At 40.3% G+C, this 13,338-nt stretch overlaps 1 protein-coding gene across 1 annotated transcript; it reads right to left on the bottom strand.

Annotated features, from left to right (window-relative positions):
- Window positions 1–2,231: 2,231 nt before the first annotated feature.
- Window positions 2,232–9,783, bottom strand: CISD2 (CDGSH iron sulfur domain 2). Its single transcript, XM_053940655.1, has 3 exons — window positions 9,632–9,783; window positions 3,640–3,851; window positions 2,232–2,635 (listed from the first exon to the last, which is right to left on the bottom strand). Exons 1-3 carry the CDS (start codon window positions 9,732–9,734, stop codon window positions 2,546–2,548), a joined length of 405 nt encoding a protein of 134 aa, XP_053796630.1. The 5' UTR covers window positions 9,735–9,783; the 3' UTR covers window positions 2,232–2,545.
- Window positions 9,784–13,338: the final 3,555 nt, after the last annotated feature.

The following is a 13,338-nucleotide window of genomic DNA, read 5'->3' as shown; positions in this document are numbered from 1 at the left end:
TTTTGGTCAATTGCACTTCAATTACATTTACTTTGTCTAGTAGTTGTCTCAAGTCAGACACCTTTCTCTAAACCTTTTTTACAAGTTTATTTGTAGTCTATTACAACCATGTTCAAATTAATTATGAAAAGAAAGGAAAACATTGCTGTTCTTGTAAATAGGTGTCACAATAGGCTGATTTCAGTTTCCCCATATTTTCCACCAAGACTGAAGACCTGATTCTATGCTCTCTGTTCTGGTCTTTATTGGTATTTAGGGCAAATTTGTTCTTGTGTATGCAGCTTCCCAATTAGATTAGAAAAGTCAGGTAATTGGTTCAACTTCTCAGTTGCTGGTGAGATACAGAGCTGTACAAGCACTTCAGCTTTTATCATCTATCTATCTATCTATCTATCTATCTATCTATCTATCTCTGTAGACTTCAGATAGAACAGATTAGGAAATTCTTTGAGATTTTCTATAGAAAGTTCTGTGGACATGAGACAGTATTACCATGACAGATTTTGAAATGCAAGGAAATGATGATTTATCTTGCTTGTGATTCTCATTATATTATTAACTTGTGGAAATTACTGAAATGTCCTTTCAACAAAAGAACTGTGATTTCCTCTTGCAACACTACAAATTTGTTCCATGCCCTTACAGATATAAGCACAAACAAAAAAGTGTCCCTGTTTATCTTATAGCCATGTCTGTAGATTGCTGTTAAACTATCTGATCTAAAAGCAAGTAGGGAGAAAAAAAAATAATTACTTAATCAAGCTGTGTTAAAGATGGAGTGAAGAGGTTAAACCTTATACTGTTCTTCTCTTCAAAGAGCTTTTTGGGAGAAACAAAACCGTGTTGCTGCATTACTCACTTTAACAAGGTTTGTCTTAATTTAACAGGTTTGGTTATGATTTCAGAGGAAACCAAACTCTTTGAATACAGACGTATTCTGATAAAAGCTGGAAGCACATACAGGCCTGTGTCTAATAAGTCTGCTACAGTAGACTGTGGTTTTTAAACCCTGAAAAAAAAATGTCAAAGACAGGGCTTTACATTTCACAGGAATTTCTTCACCAAACCCAAGAACTGGGGATTGGTATTCTATATACATCTGTAAGTGAAAACAGTATAAGACACTTCCCTTTATATATTTTTCTCTGTTATAAATGCTTCTTTCCTAATACATTTATGGTTTGCTCATCCATTAAGGTAAGACCACCATGAAGCATTTAAACAATAAACATTATACCAGGGCTCTGTTACACACTTTGTAAAAGCAGGCATTTTACACACAGTCACATCCTAATCTGCCATCTTTTGCTGCAAGGCAAGAGCTTTTGGAACTTAGAACTACAACTGTCACAAATGGACGAGGAATGATCAACCTTAACTGCTGCTGCTGCAAGAACCCTTATGTGAGAACATCTTTGTGGCTCACTTTCTGTTTCAGCACTGTGGTGATCAGCTTTGGCAACAGCTCTGGGGCTTCCCACCTAACAATGGGTCAAATTAAATGCTGTTAAGGAATGGGTGAGATCTCTCATGGTACCATTGTATAAAACTGTAGCATGGACCAAATTTTTATTTTTAAACGGATGGATACACTATTTCATGGGAGAATTAAGCACTTTAGAATAATTAATTAGAAATCTAGCAGTTAGGTAAGTAGTAATTATCTGCATCTGAATTTAAGCCTCAGCACAGCAACGTTCTGACTTGCCTAAATAATATTCTGAATGGGTAACAAGCCAAGAGAACAGCTCAGCTCTGCATCCTCAGTTCTGTCTCTTAACCCATTCATCCCTTGAAAATTCCCACTGCAAAAAGTAGTGACTGTAGTGCAAGGGAACTTGCAGGAGGCAAATTTGTGCTTCCTTACCATCAACACAGGGCCCAAAATATAGGGGTAATGATGGTGGGTGACCTGCTCAGTAGTTTGGTTTATATATATGGCCTGGAACTGTGCCAGCAGTCTACCTGGGATGCTGTGTGGAAGTTTCCAGCAGTGTGGGGTTTGTCTGAGCTGAGCTGTTTTGTGTAGGACCAACAAACTGCCCATTTAGGACCACGCAGGCCAGACCTTCAGCTTGCATGACTTAACACTGATCTGCTGCCTGAAGATACATTCACAACGGAGGAAGCTGGTATCTTTTTCTCCCCCACTTAAGTACGCTTAAATTTGTTGCTGAAAAGCAAAGTAAAACATGATTTCTCACCAGAACAAACTCAAGAGAAAAATGCACTTGAAGTAGTGACAGTTTTATAATTGTATGTTCATACAAAAAAGGCTTAGTTGTAGAAAGTCAATTTATTCTTGAAATAAACGACTTATTTACAGAGCTAGGTACTTTACAGTTTTACAAAGCAGACAAAATTCTTCTCAGCATAAGGTACCGAAACAGTGACAAATTCATCACTGCCTAAATGCAGTTTATTCCAAAAGGAAATCTACGGCAATCATGAAACTAAATCATACCAATCACATAACAAAACGCTGTCCCTTGCAACTACAACAGTATAAAACTTTTTATCAGTCAGGACCTAGATTACGCATCTGCTATACTTCTTTCTTCTTGAGTATTAGTGGACCTACATTATCTCCTGTTAATTCATTGTGCTTGTTGTGGGAGCCATCACAGACAGGGAACTGAAAAAAAAAAAAAAAAAACCCAAACACAAGGAATTAGCATAATTCTGTACAGCAGTTGCATGGTGATTTCTGTATTTCTTCCTACGTCCTGAGAGCTGTGGTAATGTTGCTAGTTCCTGCTGTGATGTTACACGTCAAACTCCCTGTCTCCTATCAGACACAGGATACTAAGGAAACCAAACACAGTTAATGGATAACTAAGTTTGTGAGATCCTAAAATAGCTGTTCTTAGACACAAAGTCAGTGACAAAGCCTTTTCCATGAAAGAACAGCAAACAGCCATCACAGCTACAAATGGATTTACTGTGCAACTAGTAAGAGTGCTCTTAATAGATTTAGTCATTTGCAACCAAAAAGTACTTTTTTAAGAAAAGCTGAAGTACTTTGCTGAAGTGATTAGTCCAAAATGAGGATAGCTGAGTTAAGCTTCTTCAGTTCAGGGCTTTTCTGTTTTTATTAAAAAAGGAAAGCATTTGGTCCAGGGAGAACAAAACCAGAGTCTGGTCACGACATTCAAAACTGAATCAGGAAACGAAAACTGAGGCAAGATGAAATACACTCATTTACATCTAGTTGATTTGGGGGATATGGAATATCCCAACCAGTCATCTCACTGCTCTGGACCAGATGGGAATCACCAACACAGCCTTATTTTCATTCTAATATGAACAACTTTCTAAGCATTGTTTTTTGCAAAATAAGAGTGGTTATCTCTTAATTAGTTGCAATGTATTTCCAAATAGTAAAACAGGTTTGCTTGGTTTTATTCTACGCACATGTGGTCACTCCCTAAACATTTCTAGAAAAACCCTACTGTGTTTCTTTCAAGTTTCTACAGTTGCATTCTTCATGTAGACAGGTTTGTGTCATTCTACAAAGTTCAAGAGCATGTTCCAATTCCAGACAAAGGCAACAGCTAAACACAGAGCAATCCACTACCAAAGCACTGCTAAAAAGATACAAGTTTCAATCACTAATCCTACAGTAGCACGATGTCTTACCGTCTTTGAACGCCAACACCTGCAGTAAGCTTTAGTGAGGCACAGATCTTCAATGTTTATCTCATTCACTACTTTGGGATTTTCCTTCTGGATCTTGAGGTTAATCAAGCTATCCTTCTGCTGTTTCTTCTTGGGGAGGAAGGGACGAACTGCAAGGTAACCGAGCAAGGCCAGCACGCCCAGGAAAGGCAGTAACCGCAGCCATTCTGAAACTAAAGATAAAGTGGGATTTAGGGTGGCTTCTGACACCACTCCAGGATGGTGCAGCATCGGCTACTTTCACATGGCTTAGGCTGAGGGTATGAAATGGGGCTGCTCAGTCAGCAGGGCCCTCAGGGCAAACAAGATTCCATTGGTGAGTCTCAAGGAAAAAAAGGAAGACGTAGATTAAGTCCCAGGATTTACTCCAGCCAAAGTAAAAAACTGACTCCTAGAATTTAATCTGAAATTGAATTTTCTCACTCTAGAAGATGATTCAATGGCAGATAATAAATACAAAACAAATGGAAGATTTACTGAAATGGGCAACCCTAAAGCACTGGCAAAACCTTCAGAATCTTTTTGGTTTTATTTTTCAGACCTGTGTTTGCTCAGGGATCTACAACCAGTTTCTACAACAAGAAGAAAGAATGACACCTAAGATCAGTAGGGCAAGTCACAGAAAATTACTTTTTACAAAGGTAAGGAACTTCTTTCAAGTACAGGTAAAAAACAGAAGTATCCACTGCACATCTGGCTGCCCTACTACATCATTATAAATATTCTAGGCATACTGGTGACAGAAGACATACTAGACTTTTTAAGAAATACATCAATAATTGGTATTTATATATAATAAAATTTAAATATATATATAAAATATATATGTATTTATACATAAAATGTATAAGGTGGATCCACTTTTCCAGCAAACATGCTGTGACAATACTCTAGTGCAATTTAAATACTGTGGTACACTAAAGGTTGAGAGCATTTTTCTAAATTTCTGAAGAATATATTAAATCTAAACACTCATACAAAAGAGAGTTTAAAAATATTTTAGAAGAGAAAGAAAAAAGTATAACGAGCTGGAGCACAAATAACTGCACAAGCACCTTTTAGACAAGACACTAAACAACTTACTCTTCTAAATTATTTAGGATCAGAATATAGTAAGATTTTGTTCTACAATTTGTTTGTTGAAATTAAGATGTACAAGAAAGAAAACACAACAGAGCAGGCTATGTCTGCCAGGTGGGTTGTAGCCCTGAAAAAATACATTATTCTGTATAGCTTTTATTTGTACTAGTAAAACACATGGTTATGCTAATACTTCTCCAGTTAGAAGCCAGTGGGTTTTTCTTAAGGATTTAAGTTCTCTGGAACCAGACCATGTAATGAAAATAATTTGTGGGATTAATTTTTTGTTCTTTGTTGCCCTTGATGTGACAGCCACATTTAGTGCATTTATCTGGAAATGCATCACAGCTGCATAAATGCTCAAGGCACTGCAAGAAGTCTCAGCAGTAATTTCCCAACTGCACCTGCAGCAGTTCCTACAAATCACAATTCACCACATTCACGAAGACTCACTGCTATACATTAATCGCTGGTGCTCTTTCTTTAGTTCTTCCAACAAGCTCTAAGCCCTAAATAATAATTAACACTGAGATACTTAAATGTTTTCAGCTACAAAGAATTCTGAGTTCCTGGACAGCAGTGCCTGTTCGCCTTTTCTAGCATTACTTTTTCAGAACACTCCATCAATTCCATCAGGAATCCAAATACACTTTCTGACCTTACCTGAAGGACTGACTTGGAATGTATTTCAAAAGAGAGGAAAAATATTTGGTCACTGAAAAAAATTTCCAAACTTTGTATTTAACCTGACTGTTGACAAAAATGTGGATCTCTACAAAGCTACTGCTCTGAACTCCAAGACAGAACAGACATTCCAAGAGGCACACCAGGACCAGGGCATCTATCAGGTGTGTGGTGAATATAACTGGGCTAAAATTGACACACAAAAAGGACACATCTCACACTCATACAGCATAAAAATCAGAACAGTAGTCACGTCTATGAATGGCTCACAGCCAGTTGGGTTCATACAACTGAAAGAGGAATGTGATAGCTGTAACCTCTGAGAAAGGAAATTAGAAATAAACATTAATAGGATGTACAAGGCTGTTATTTAGGATGGTTATTATTTAATATTTGTACCAAGATAACTGCTGATAAATAGTTTTGTCCTCACTAGCCAGTAAATTCTGTGCTTAATTCTAATCTGGGAGTCTCTGGAAAGGCCCCAGTTACATTCATGTGTACACTAATCATAACCTGGCTTGTTATTGCCAAAAGACTGCCTGAAGCTCCTGTGTTTAAACTGAAAAATCAATGTGATCGTGTTCTAAGGCATGAGATACAAGACACTGTCAGAGATCTTTAGGGTGGGTGAGCAGGGTTGGGAAAAACCCTTCATCCACACTAATGCAGTGATGCCTTCCTACAATTGTAGACTGCTCTGGTTTTGAAGCCACGCATACCTTTCTGAAGCAGATGTAGGGCAATTCACAAGACTTTATTTTCACAGCTGACAACTCAGAATTCAGCCATTACACTGATTCTGGAGATTCTTTATCAGTTCTGTTGCATGGGGAGAGGCAGATTTTGCTGACAGAAATGAAGAGTAGTGTATGGAACAGGTCAGTCTTCAGACTTGTGTTAGATAGAAACTAATCCCAGAGATAAGTCCTGGAAAATATCAGAAACCAGAGAATTCCAAGAAGCTGAGGCAATGGATATTTTCAAGGAGAGGTGATCTTAATTTTTAGTCCAACAGTAACATGTCCAAAAACAAAAGAAATACATATACTATGAACAAAGGTACAGACCAGCCACTGAGAAGAAAAGCAAAGCAGGTATTCCCTGCTTGTCTTCCATCAACTACTCCTGTGGTATCTTTGACTTATGTTTCAGCTACCTTTTGTGGAAATAACCCTATGCAGACCCAAAAGCAGCTTCTTACAGTAACAGCCCAACTGCAAAATTTTAACAATTATTAACTACCAGTCAAAAGGAATATTGGAACTGTGCTTGTATATTCTCTAAACTGATGACATTCTTAAGGCAAATTTGAAGTACTTACTAATTACATTCTCTTCAGAACTAATAAGCAGATCCATCCTGGTTTTGGTTGTTTGCCATTTTGAGGTGAATGTCTATGCCATTTTAATGACACCTTCCAGGAAAAAAAGCAATGCTGGCATGAGACAATACTGCTCATTTCACTGAACTTGAGAATGGAAGACTAAAGAAGCAATGACAAGAGACTGAAAGAGGCTTCTGAGCAGTACGGTGTGATAATTTAGTTATCCGCTTTCAAACCCAAGGTCAAACATTCTTTCCTTCCTCCCTCACTGCTTTTACCTTCAGGAGGTATGCACTGGATGTTAACAGTCTTTCTCTTCAAACAAGCAGTTTTTCATCGTGGTTTTGTAAGGTCACACCAGAAAACAAATGTCCAGATCTTTAACCAGCACACTATACAACATCCTATAAAAAAGTCAAGGTGCTCCATATACTTTTGTTCTGTTGTTTCTACGACTGGTGCACTACAGGAATTGCAGTTGCATCTGCCTGCAAGCTAATGAGAGTTTACAGAAGCAATGAAAGAGTTAAGAAAAGACTGCACTGTTCCAAATCTGGATTCTGGCCTGCATTTGCAAACAAGGTCTATGTTGCCCAGTGTTTCATAGTGCTGGTCCCTGATTAAGTTCAATAGATGCCACCAAAGGGCAAATATTAATGCAGTTTAAAAATGTTTTTAGACCAGTGTTACTTCTCACTTTCAAAAAGGAGCGAAGTCTGCCATTTGCCAAAGAATATACTTTGTAATTTGTAATAGCAGCAAACACAAAAGGTCACATTAATTTTCTCTATTGTCTAATAGTCTTTCCCTAATGACAACTCAATGCAAAATAATCTCAGGACTGGCAATCCCCTGCTCTTAGAGGATTGTAACTTTAGGACAGGACAAAGACCACAACAACACAGATGAGGCAGCACTTGCTCAAGCAATCATTTTCTCAAATGAAACTTAAGACTGACAGCAGTTCTGCGTGCAAGTAAGCACACAACTCTTCAACGACCCATGACGTTTCAATGACTTTCAATAACCTTTACACCCTAAGAGATGATAATTTTTTAATTTAGGTGCCTAGGATGCAGTGTCCTACAATAGCCTTCTCAAAAGTCTCACTGTGTTGCATTTACTCTATGCCTAACTTGAAGCACTTATACAGTTTTGCTTTTTTCCCCTCCATTTTAATTCATATTCACCCTGGGTAGATGATGTATAAACATGGTGGCAGATACCAGTCTAGCTTACTATTGAAAAAAAAAAAAGTAAAAATGTAAAACTGTTCTCTCTATAGCCATGTATTTTTAAATATACCTTTGCCTCCCATTTTCAGACTCCATCCAAAAAATCCCTAAGAACTAGAGGTGGTGGATTTTTCAGTTATGCTCATTAAATCCTATCAGTTCTCAAAAGCAGTTTCTGACTCAGCTGCTTCTTTTGTTTGAACTTTTGTTTAATATTTTGGGGACTGACATTTCACATGTTTGGTCTACACTTAAGAAATCAGTTATTTGCTTCTTGACCTCTCTCCAAATTCAAGGAAGTACCTGGAAGTCAATGGGGTAAACAATGTGACAACAAAGCAGTTCTCCCACGCTTATGACACTATTTAAAAAACCCTGATTTTGGTCTACAGGCCAAACCTTTCAGAGGTTTTCAGAATAAATCATATTACTACTATGCATTATGAGTACAGAAACTGCACAAATAAAATCCTGTTACAGAAAGACATGGTTAGACAAGTGAAGCAGTAAGACACTAAAATATTACTAAGCTTTACAAATTTTAAGTCAAGTTGTGGTAACAAAGGCAATTGACTTCATCAGTAAACTGCCAAATACTAGAAACAGGAGAAGCTGCATTGTTCTGTAGTTTTTATCCTCCCCTCCCAACTTTGTAGCAGCTGAATTTCTCTATTTGGTAAACATAATTAACAGCTTTTTCACATGAGAGAGTACTTGTGGAAGAAGAATAGTTAATTTAAAAGAGATTTGCTTGTTCCTGAGGAAGATAATGAGACCTGCAGTTCACAAGCAGCATAAACATGCTGGAAAAAAAGGACTGCTCAAAGCCAGCTTTAAATAAACTGTGCCTGTTCTAAATTTAACCATTTTCCGACACTATTATAGTCGTGGTGTTAGTGCTGCAAGATATAAGTTTGATTCTGCACTTTGATAACTCTGATACTTCTACTTTCTGTGGAGTGTTCTTTCCTTCTTGTCACCGAACTAATCCTGTCACTTGACACTGCCTGAGGGCCCGCCTGTGGGCTCCCAGGGCCTCGGTGTGCAAAGCACTCAGCACCCATACAAGTCGCCACTACTCACTTTTCTTTCTCGTCCACTCTGTCACAGGGCTACAATCAATGAACTGGTGTTTCTACTCCCTCACGCAGAAAATATTTACAAAAATTACTAAATTAAAAAACTACCCTAACTTTATCTTCGTGGCAGGTTCCCAGAAAAAGATTTTTTTTTTTAAATTTAAAAAAAAACTTTTAACTCGGTACAGATGCTGTCTTTGACCTGTGAAGAAGACGAAGAGGCCGTGCTTTAGGCCTCCGGCTAAATCCCAGTCCATCTCGGCGCACGGCCTCTGGCTCACCGGCGTTGGCTCCCAGAGGAATTTCAGACGCGCACATTTTACTCTGTCCCTGCACTTCATCCTGACAGCTCCCCCTGCCCCGCATGGCCCCTACACCTCCTGTCGGGTCATCCTCCTGCTGCAACACTTCCAAGGTTTGGGGTGCCCCGGTCTGCGACGAGGCCGGCAGACAGCGAGCGATGCCTGGAGCGAGGGATGAGAGCCGGATCCCGGGCAGGACCGACCGCGCCGCCGGGGCGGGAAGGGGGTCCCGCTCCCCCCGCCTACCTGTGAGGCGGATGAAGCCGCCGACGCTCTCGGGCAGCGGCAAGCGCTTGAGGTACGCGGGCAGCTGGACCTTGACGATGCGGGCCAGAGTCTCCAGCACCATCGCCAGCCTCTCCCGCCGTCCCCCCGCGCGCCGACCCGGGATGCGCCCGCCGCGCACGCGCCGAGGGGTGGGGCCGCGCACGCGCCCGGGCAGGCGGGCCCGTGCCTCCCGCGCGCCTCCCGGGCCGCGCTTCCCGCCGCTGCCGCGAGGGGGCGCTGCCCCCGGCGCGGGGGGCCGGGAGCGCTCCGGCCGCCAGGGGGCGCGCGGGCGGGGAAGGGAAGGGAAGGGAAGGGAAGGGAAGGGAAGGGAAGGGAAGGGAAGGGAAGGGAAGGGAAGGGAAGGGAAGGGAAGGGAAGGGAAGGGAAGGGAAGGGAAGGGAAGGGAAGGGACAGCTGAGTACATAAGGGACTATTTAATAAAATGTGGTTTATGCTTTACAGGTTTTATGTAATTACCTGTCATCATCCTGCTGCATTCAAGTTGCATTCCATGTTGATGGTCTTATAAATATTGAAGTAAAAAGATTGAAAGTTTTTCTTCATATGAATGAGGCTGGATAATGTGAGTGCTGAGAGGTTTAAAGTTATAGGGAGAGGCCCATCTGCCTTGTGTTTGGCAATAATTTGCACAGAACAAGACCTATCACGTTTGTTTGTGTGCTTGTTTGTTTGTTTGTTTTCACTTTATTTTATTGTTATGTCTAGGAGACTGGTAATCTTTTGGCATAGAAAATCCTCCCTGTATAGGCAGATGAAAAAGCGGGAAACATGTAGCCGTTCTGGGTCAGTTTAGACAATGTATCCAGACCTGGAGATTCTAATGTCAATCCCTTGGTCATGACACCACCATTTGGTTCAAGGTGCTTTGCTATCTTAAGTGAATCTATCAAGTGCTAGTAGTATATAGCACAGAGCATGAGCAGGAAAGCTGAAGTAGCACAATCCTACAAGACCTCTCTCCTTCCTTATATGATCCTGATTGAAGCACAGTTCTCTCTCCTCCCTCAGCATACTGAAATCCCACCATATCTACCCAAATCAACTGTGTACTTTTCCTGCTGGAAAATACTGGAAGCTAAGTTTAGGATAAATCCAATTTATTTGTGCTTCTGGCCTATTACTTTTCTACCTGTGGCCCTACATTAACATTTCCTGACGGATCATCATCTTTAGCTAGTGGGAATATTCCTCTGATCTCAGAGTATCCAAGTTCCCTACCTCACCTAAATTTATTCATGTAATGACTGTGTCTGATGTCCTAAGATGATTCCTTCTTGTCTAGGCAGATGCCAGCTATTAGACAAGATAATGAAAGAGTAAAACACTTGGTTATTCCTGTAGAAATTGTACATCAGATGTCGTGATGTGACCTCCTTTGTGAGACTTTCCAAGGGAAGAATACATAAGGTAAATACTCCAGCACTAAATCAAACAACTTCACACTGAAGTTGAAAACCTCTGTCCTACCCTCCTCCTCCCCAGATTCTTCTGCTCTTCCAGCCTTCTCTGGATGCTGGGAGCACAGGTGACATCTGGGGGAAGCTTCCAAGCCCTGCTGTGCTGCCTTTGATCAGTGCTGCATTCAGCACACTGCAAGTCCATCTGCACATGTTGCAGAGAGAAGTTGCTCTCCCTGTGCCCTTCCTGTTGTGTAGGGATCAGCTGACATGAGTCACGGATGGGTTTGGTATATCAAAGTCTGAAAGTCACAGATTATGGCAAACCTATAAAGAAAATGAAACCTGAATGAGATCTTTAACCAAAGCAGAAGCAAAATGTGGTCTTTAGAAACCCAGTTTGAACCAGAGCACAGGAGATGCATGTTCACCCTGCACTTTGGCTGTAGACTTCCTGTTTGCTTTAAGGTGGGAAATGTAAGCTTTAGGCTTGCTCAGTCCTGCAGGAGAGAACGGGGTTTTACACAGTAATCCATCTTTAGGCACCACATTATGGGTTTAGAACTTAGTCAACATCAGGAGGTTTAGCAGGCAGGTGTGACATCTTCCCTCTGTTACACATTTAACACCCTATGTGGACATTCTTATTCCAGAGGAAGATTGCTTCTTCAGGATTTTATCAGCATATTTTTCAACTCAAATATCAATATTTGCAAACAAGTTTGGTATCTGGAAAATTTTCTCACTTTTTTTTTGTGGGGAGAGTAACATGCAACAATTCGTTCTTGTATAATTAGTTTAGTCTGTGAGCTGTTAAAAAGTAGAGACTGCCTCTGCTTGTGTGTTTCATGCTAAATTTGACCACTGAAACTCTGGTATTGGGAGGATATGTAGAAGTTGCTGTAATAAAAGAGCAGCACAAAAAGCCCAAGCACAGATATTTGAACAGAACCTAGGTCACCTGTGTGGAAAGATGAATATTGCTTTCAGCACTAGGTATCCTATATCACTGGGATTTTTCATCTAGCAAGAACATTACAGATAAAATGGAGCATGGAGGCCACATGAAGAGATTTCCATCCTTAGGGCTAGCTCAGGTCTTTGACATGGAATTCCCCAAACATTGCCCAAATGAGAACCAGCCCATGCTTTGATAAGAATGGTAGAAAAGTTAATGGTGCAGATGATGTTTGGCAGAATTTGTTCTTGTCACTACAACATATCTGCACTGGTCCCACTCACAGCAGAAATAAGAGCTGCCTTCAGCATCCACAAGCTGGTTGGTCCTGGTCCAGCAGACTGAGAATAGATGAAAAGAATCTGTTTGTGTACCTCCTTATATTACCCTTTGAAAATTGCTCCGTTTCCCTCTGCCCTTAATTCAGCTGTCAAATGAGATAATATTTACTCTCATCACGTGAGATTTGTAAAGGAGAAGAACATTTATAAATTACATTTATTTTATTTTACCAAGTACACAACAGTAAGGATAAAGGATAAAAGATTAAAGATTCTGAGGCAGCAGATACACAATTCTTACATCAGTAAAACAAGCCTAAGTAGCACAGTAATTTGCTCAGTACTCTTTCATGGTAATGAGCTTTTCTATCAAGAGGATGTCTGGTGTTGTTTCTACCATTTTCCTGGAATTGGTATTGCCATTTTCCAAACTGACCACCCGGAATAATGTCTGCAGCAGGCTAAAAGTACTACTGCCAACTAAAAGGGCTGCCTTCTGTGATCAGCAAACACAAGTCTCCTGTCTAGGAGGAAGCTAGATCTCTCCCTTTGTATTTGAATAATTTCACAATGGGGTGTGATTAGCTGCTGTTCCTGCTGTATGCAAAGATCTCTCTCTCTTCCACTTCTCCAAAAGCAAGCAAAATCATTACTCCCCAAAAGAGCTGTAGGAACTGTGATTCACTTCATGCAATATCCTCCATCAGCTAGTTATGCAGCACTGTCAACATCCAACTATTAAATAACTGAATCTCAAACACTAAGCAGACTAGCTTAAAACTGGATATAAGGCCACATAGATAGTTCCTTTCCTGTATTTTATGCATAACAACATTGTAAGCAAGTTGCAAATTGCACTGCACACAGGCTAGGTTTTTATTTCATATTTTTACATCCAGAGGTTTAGCTGCCCAGAGAAGAAAGCTGAAAGTGTTGTGCTTTCACTTGACTCTGAGACCTGGCACTTTAAGTGTCTTCTGATGGTGTTTATTGAAAATGGTTAGCTGTCCATGGTGGGCAAAGTGTTTG

Source organism: Vidua chalybeata, chromosome 4 (genome assembly GCF_026979565.1).
Source record: "Vidua chalybeata isolate OUT-0048 chromosome 4, bVidCha1 merged haplotype, whole genome shotgun sequence".
NCBI lineage: Eukaryota > Metazoa > Chordata > Aves > Passeriformes > Viduidae > Vidua > Vidua chalybeata.
Note: the sequence above shows the minus strand (reverse complement) of the source record. Positions and strands in the feature narration are given on the sequence as shown.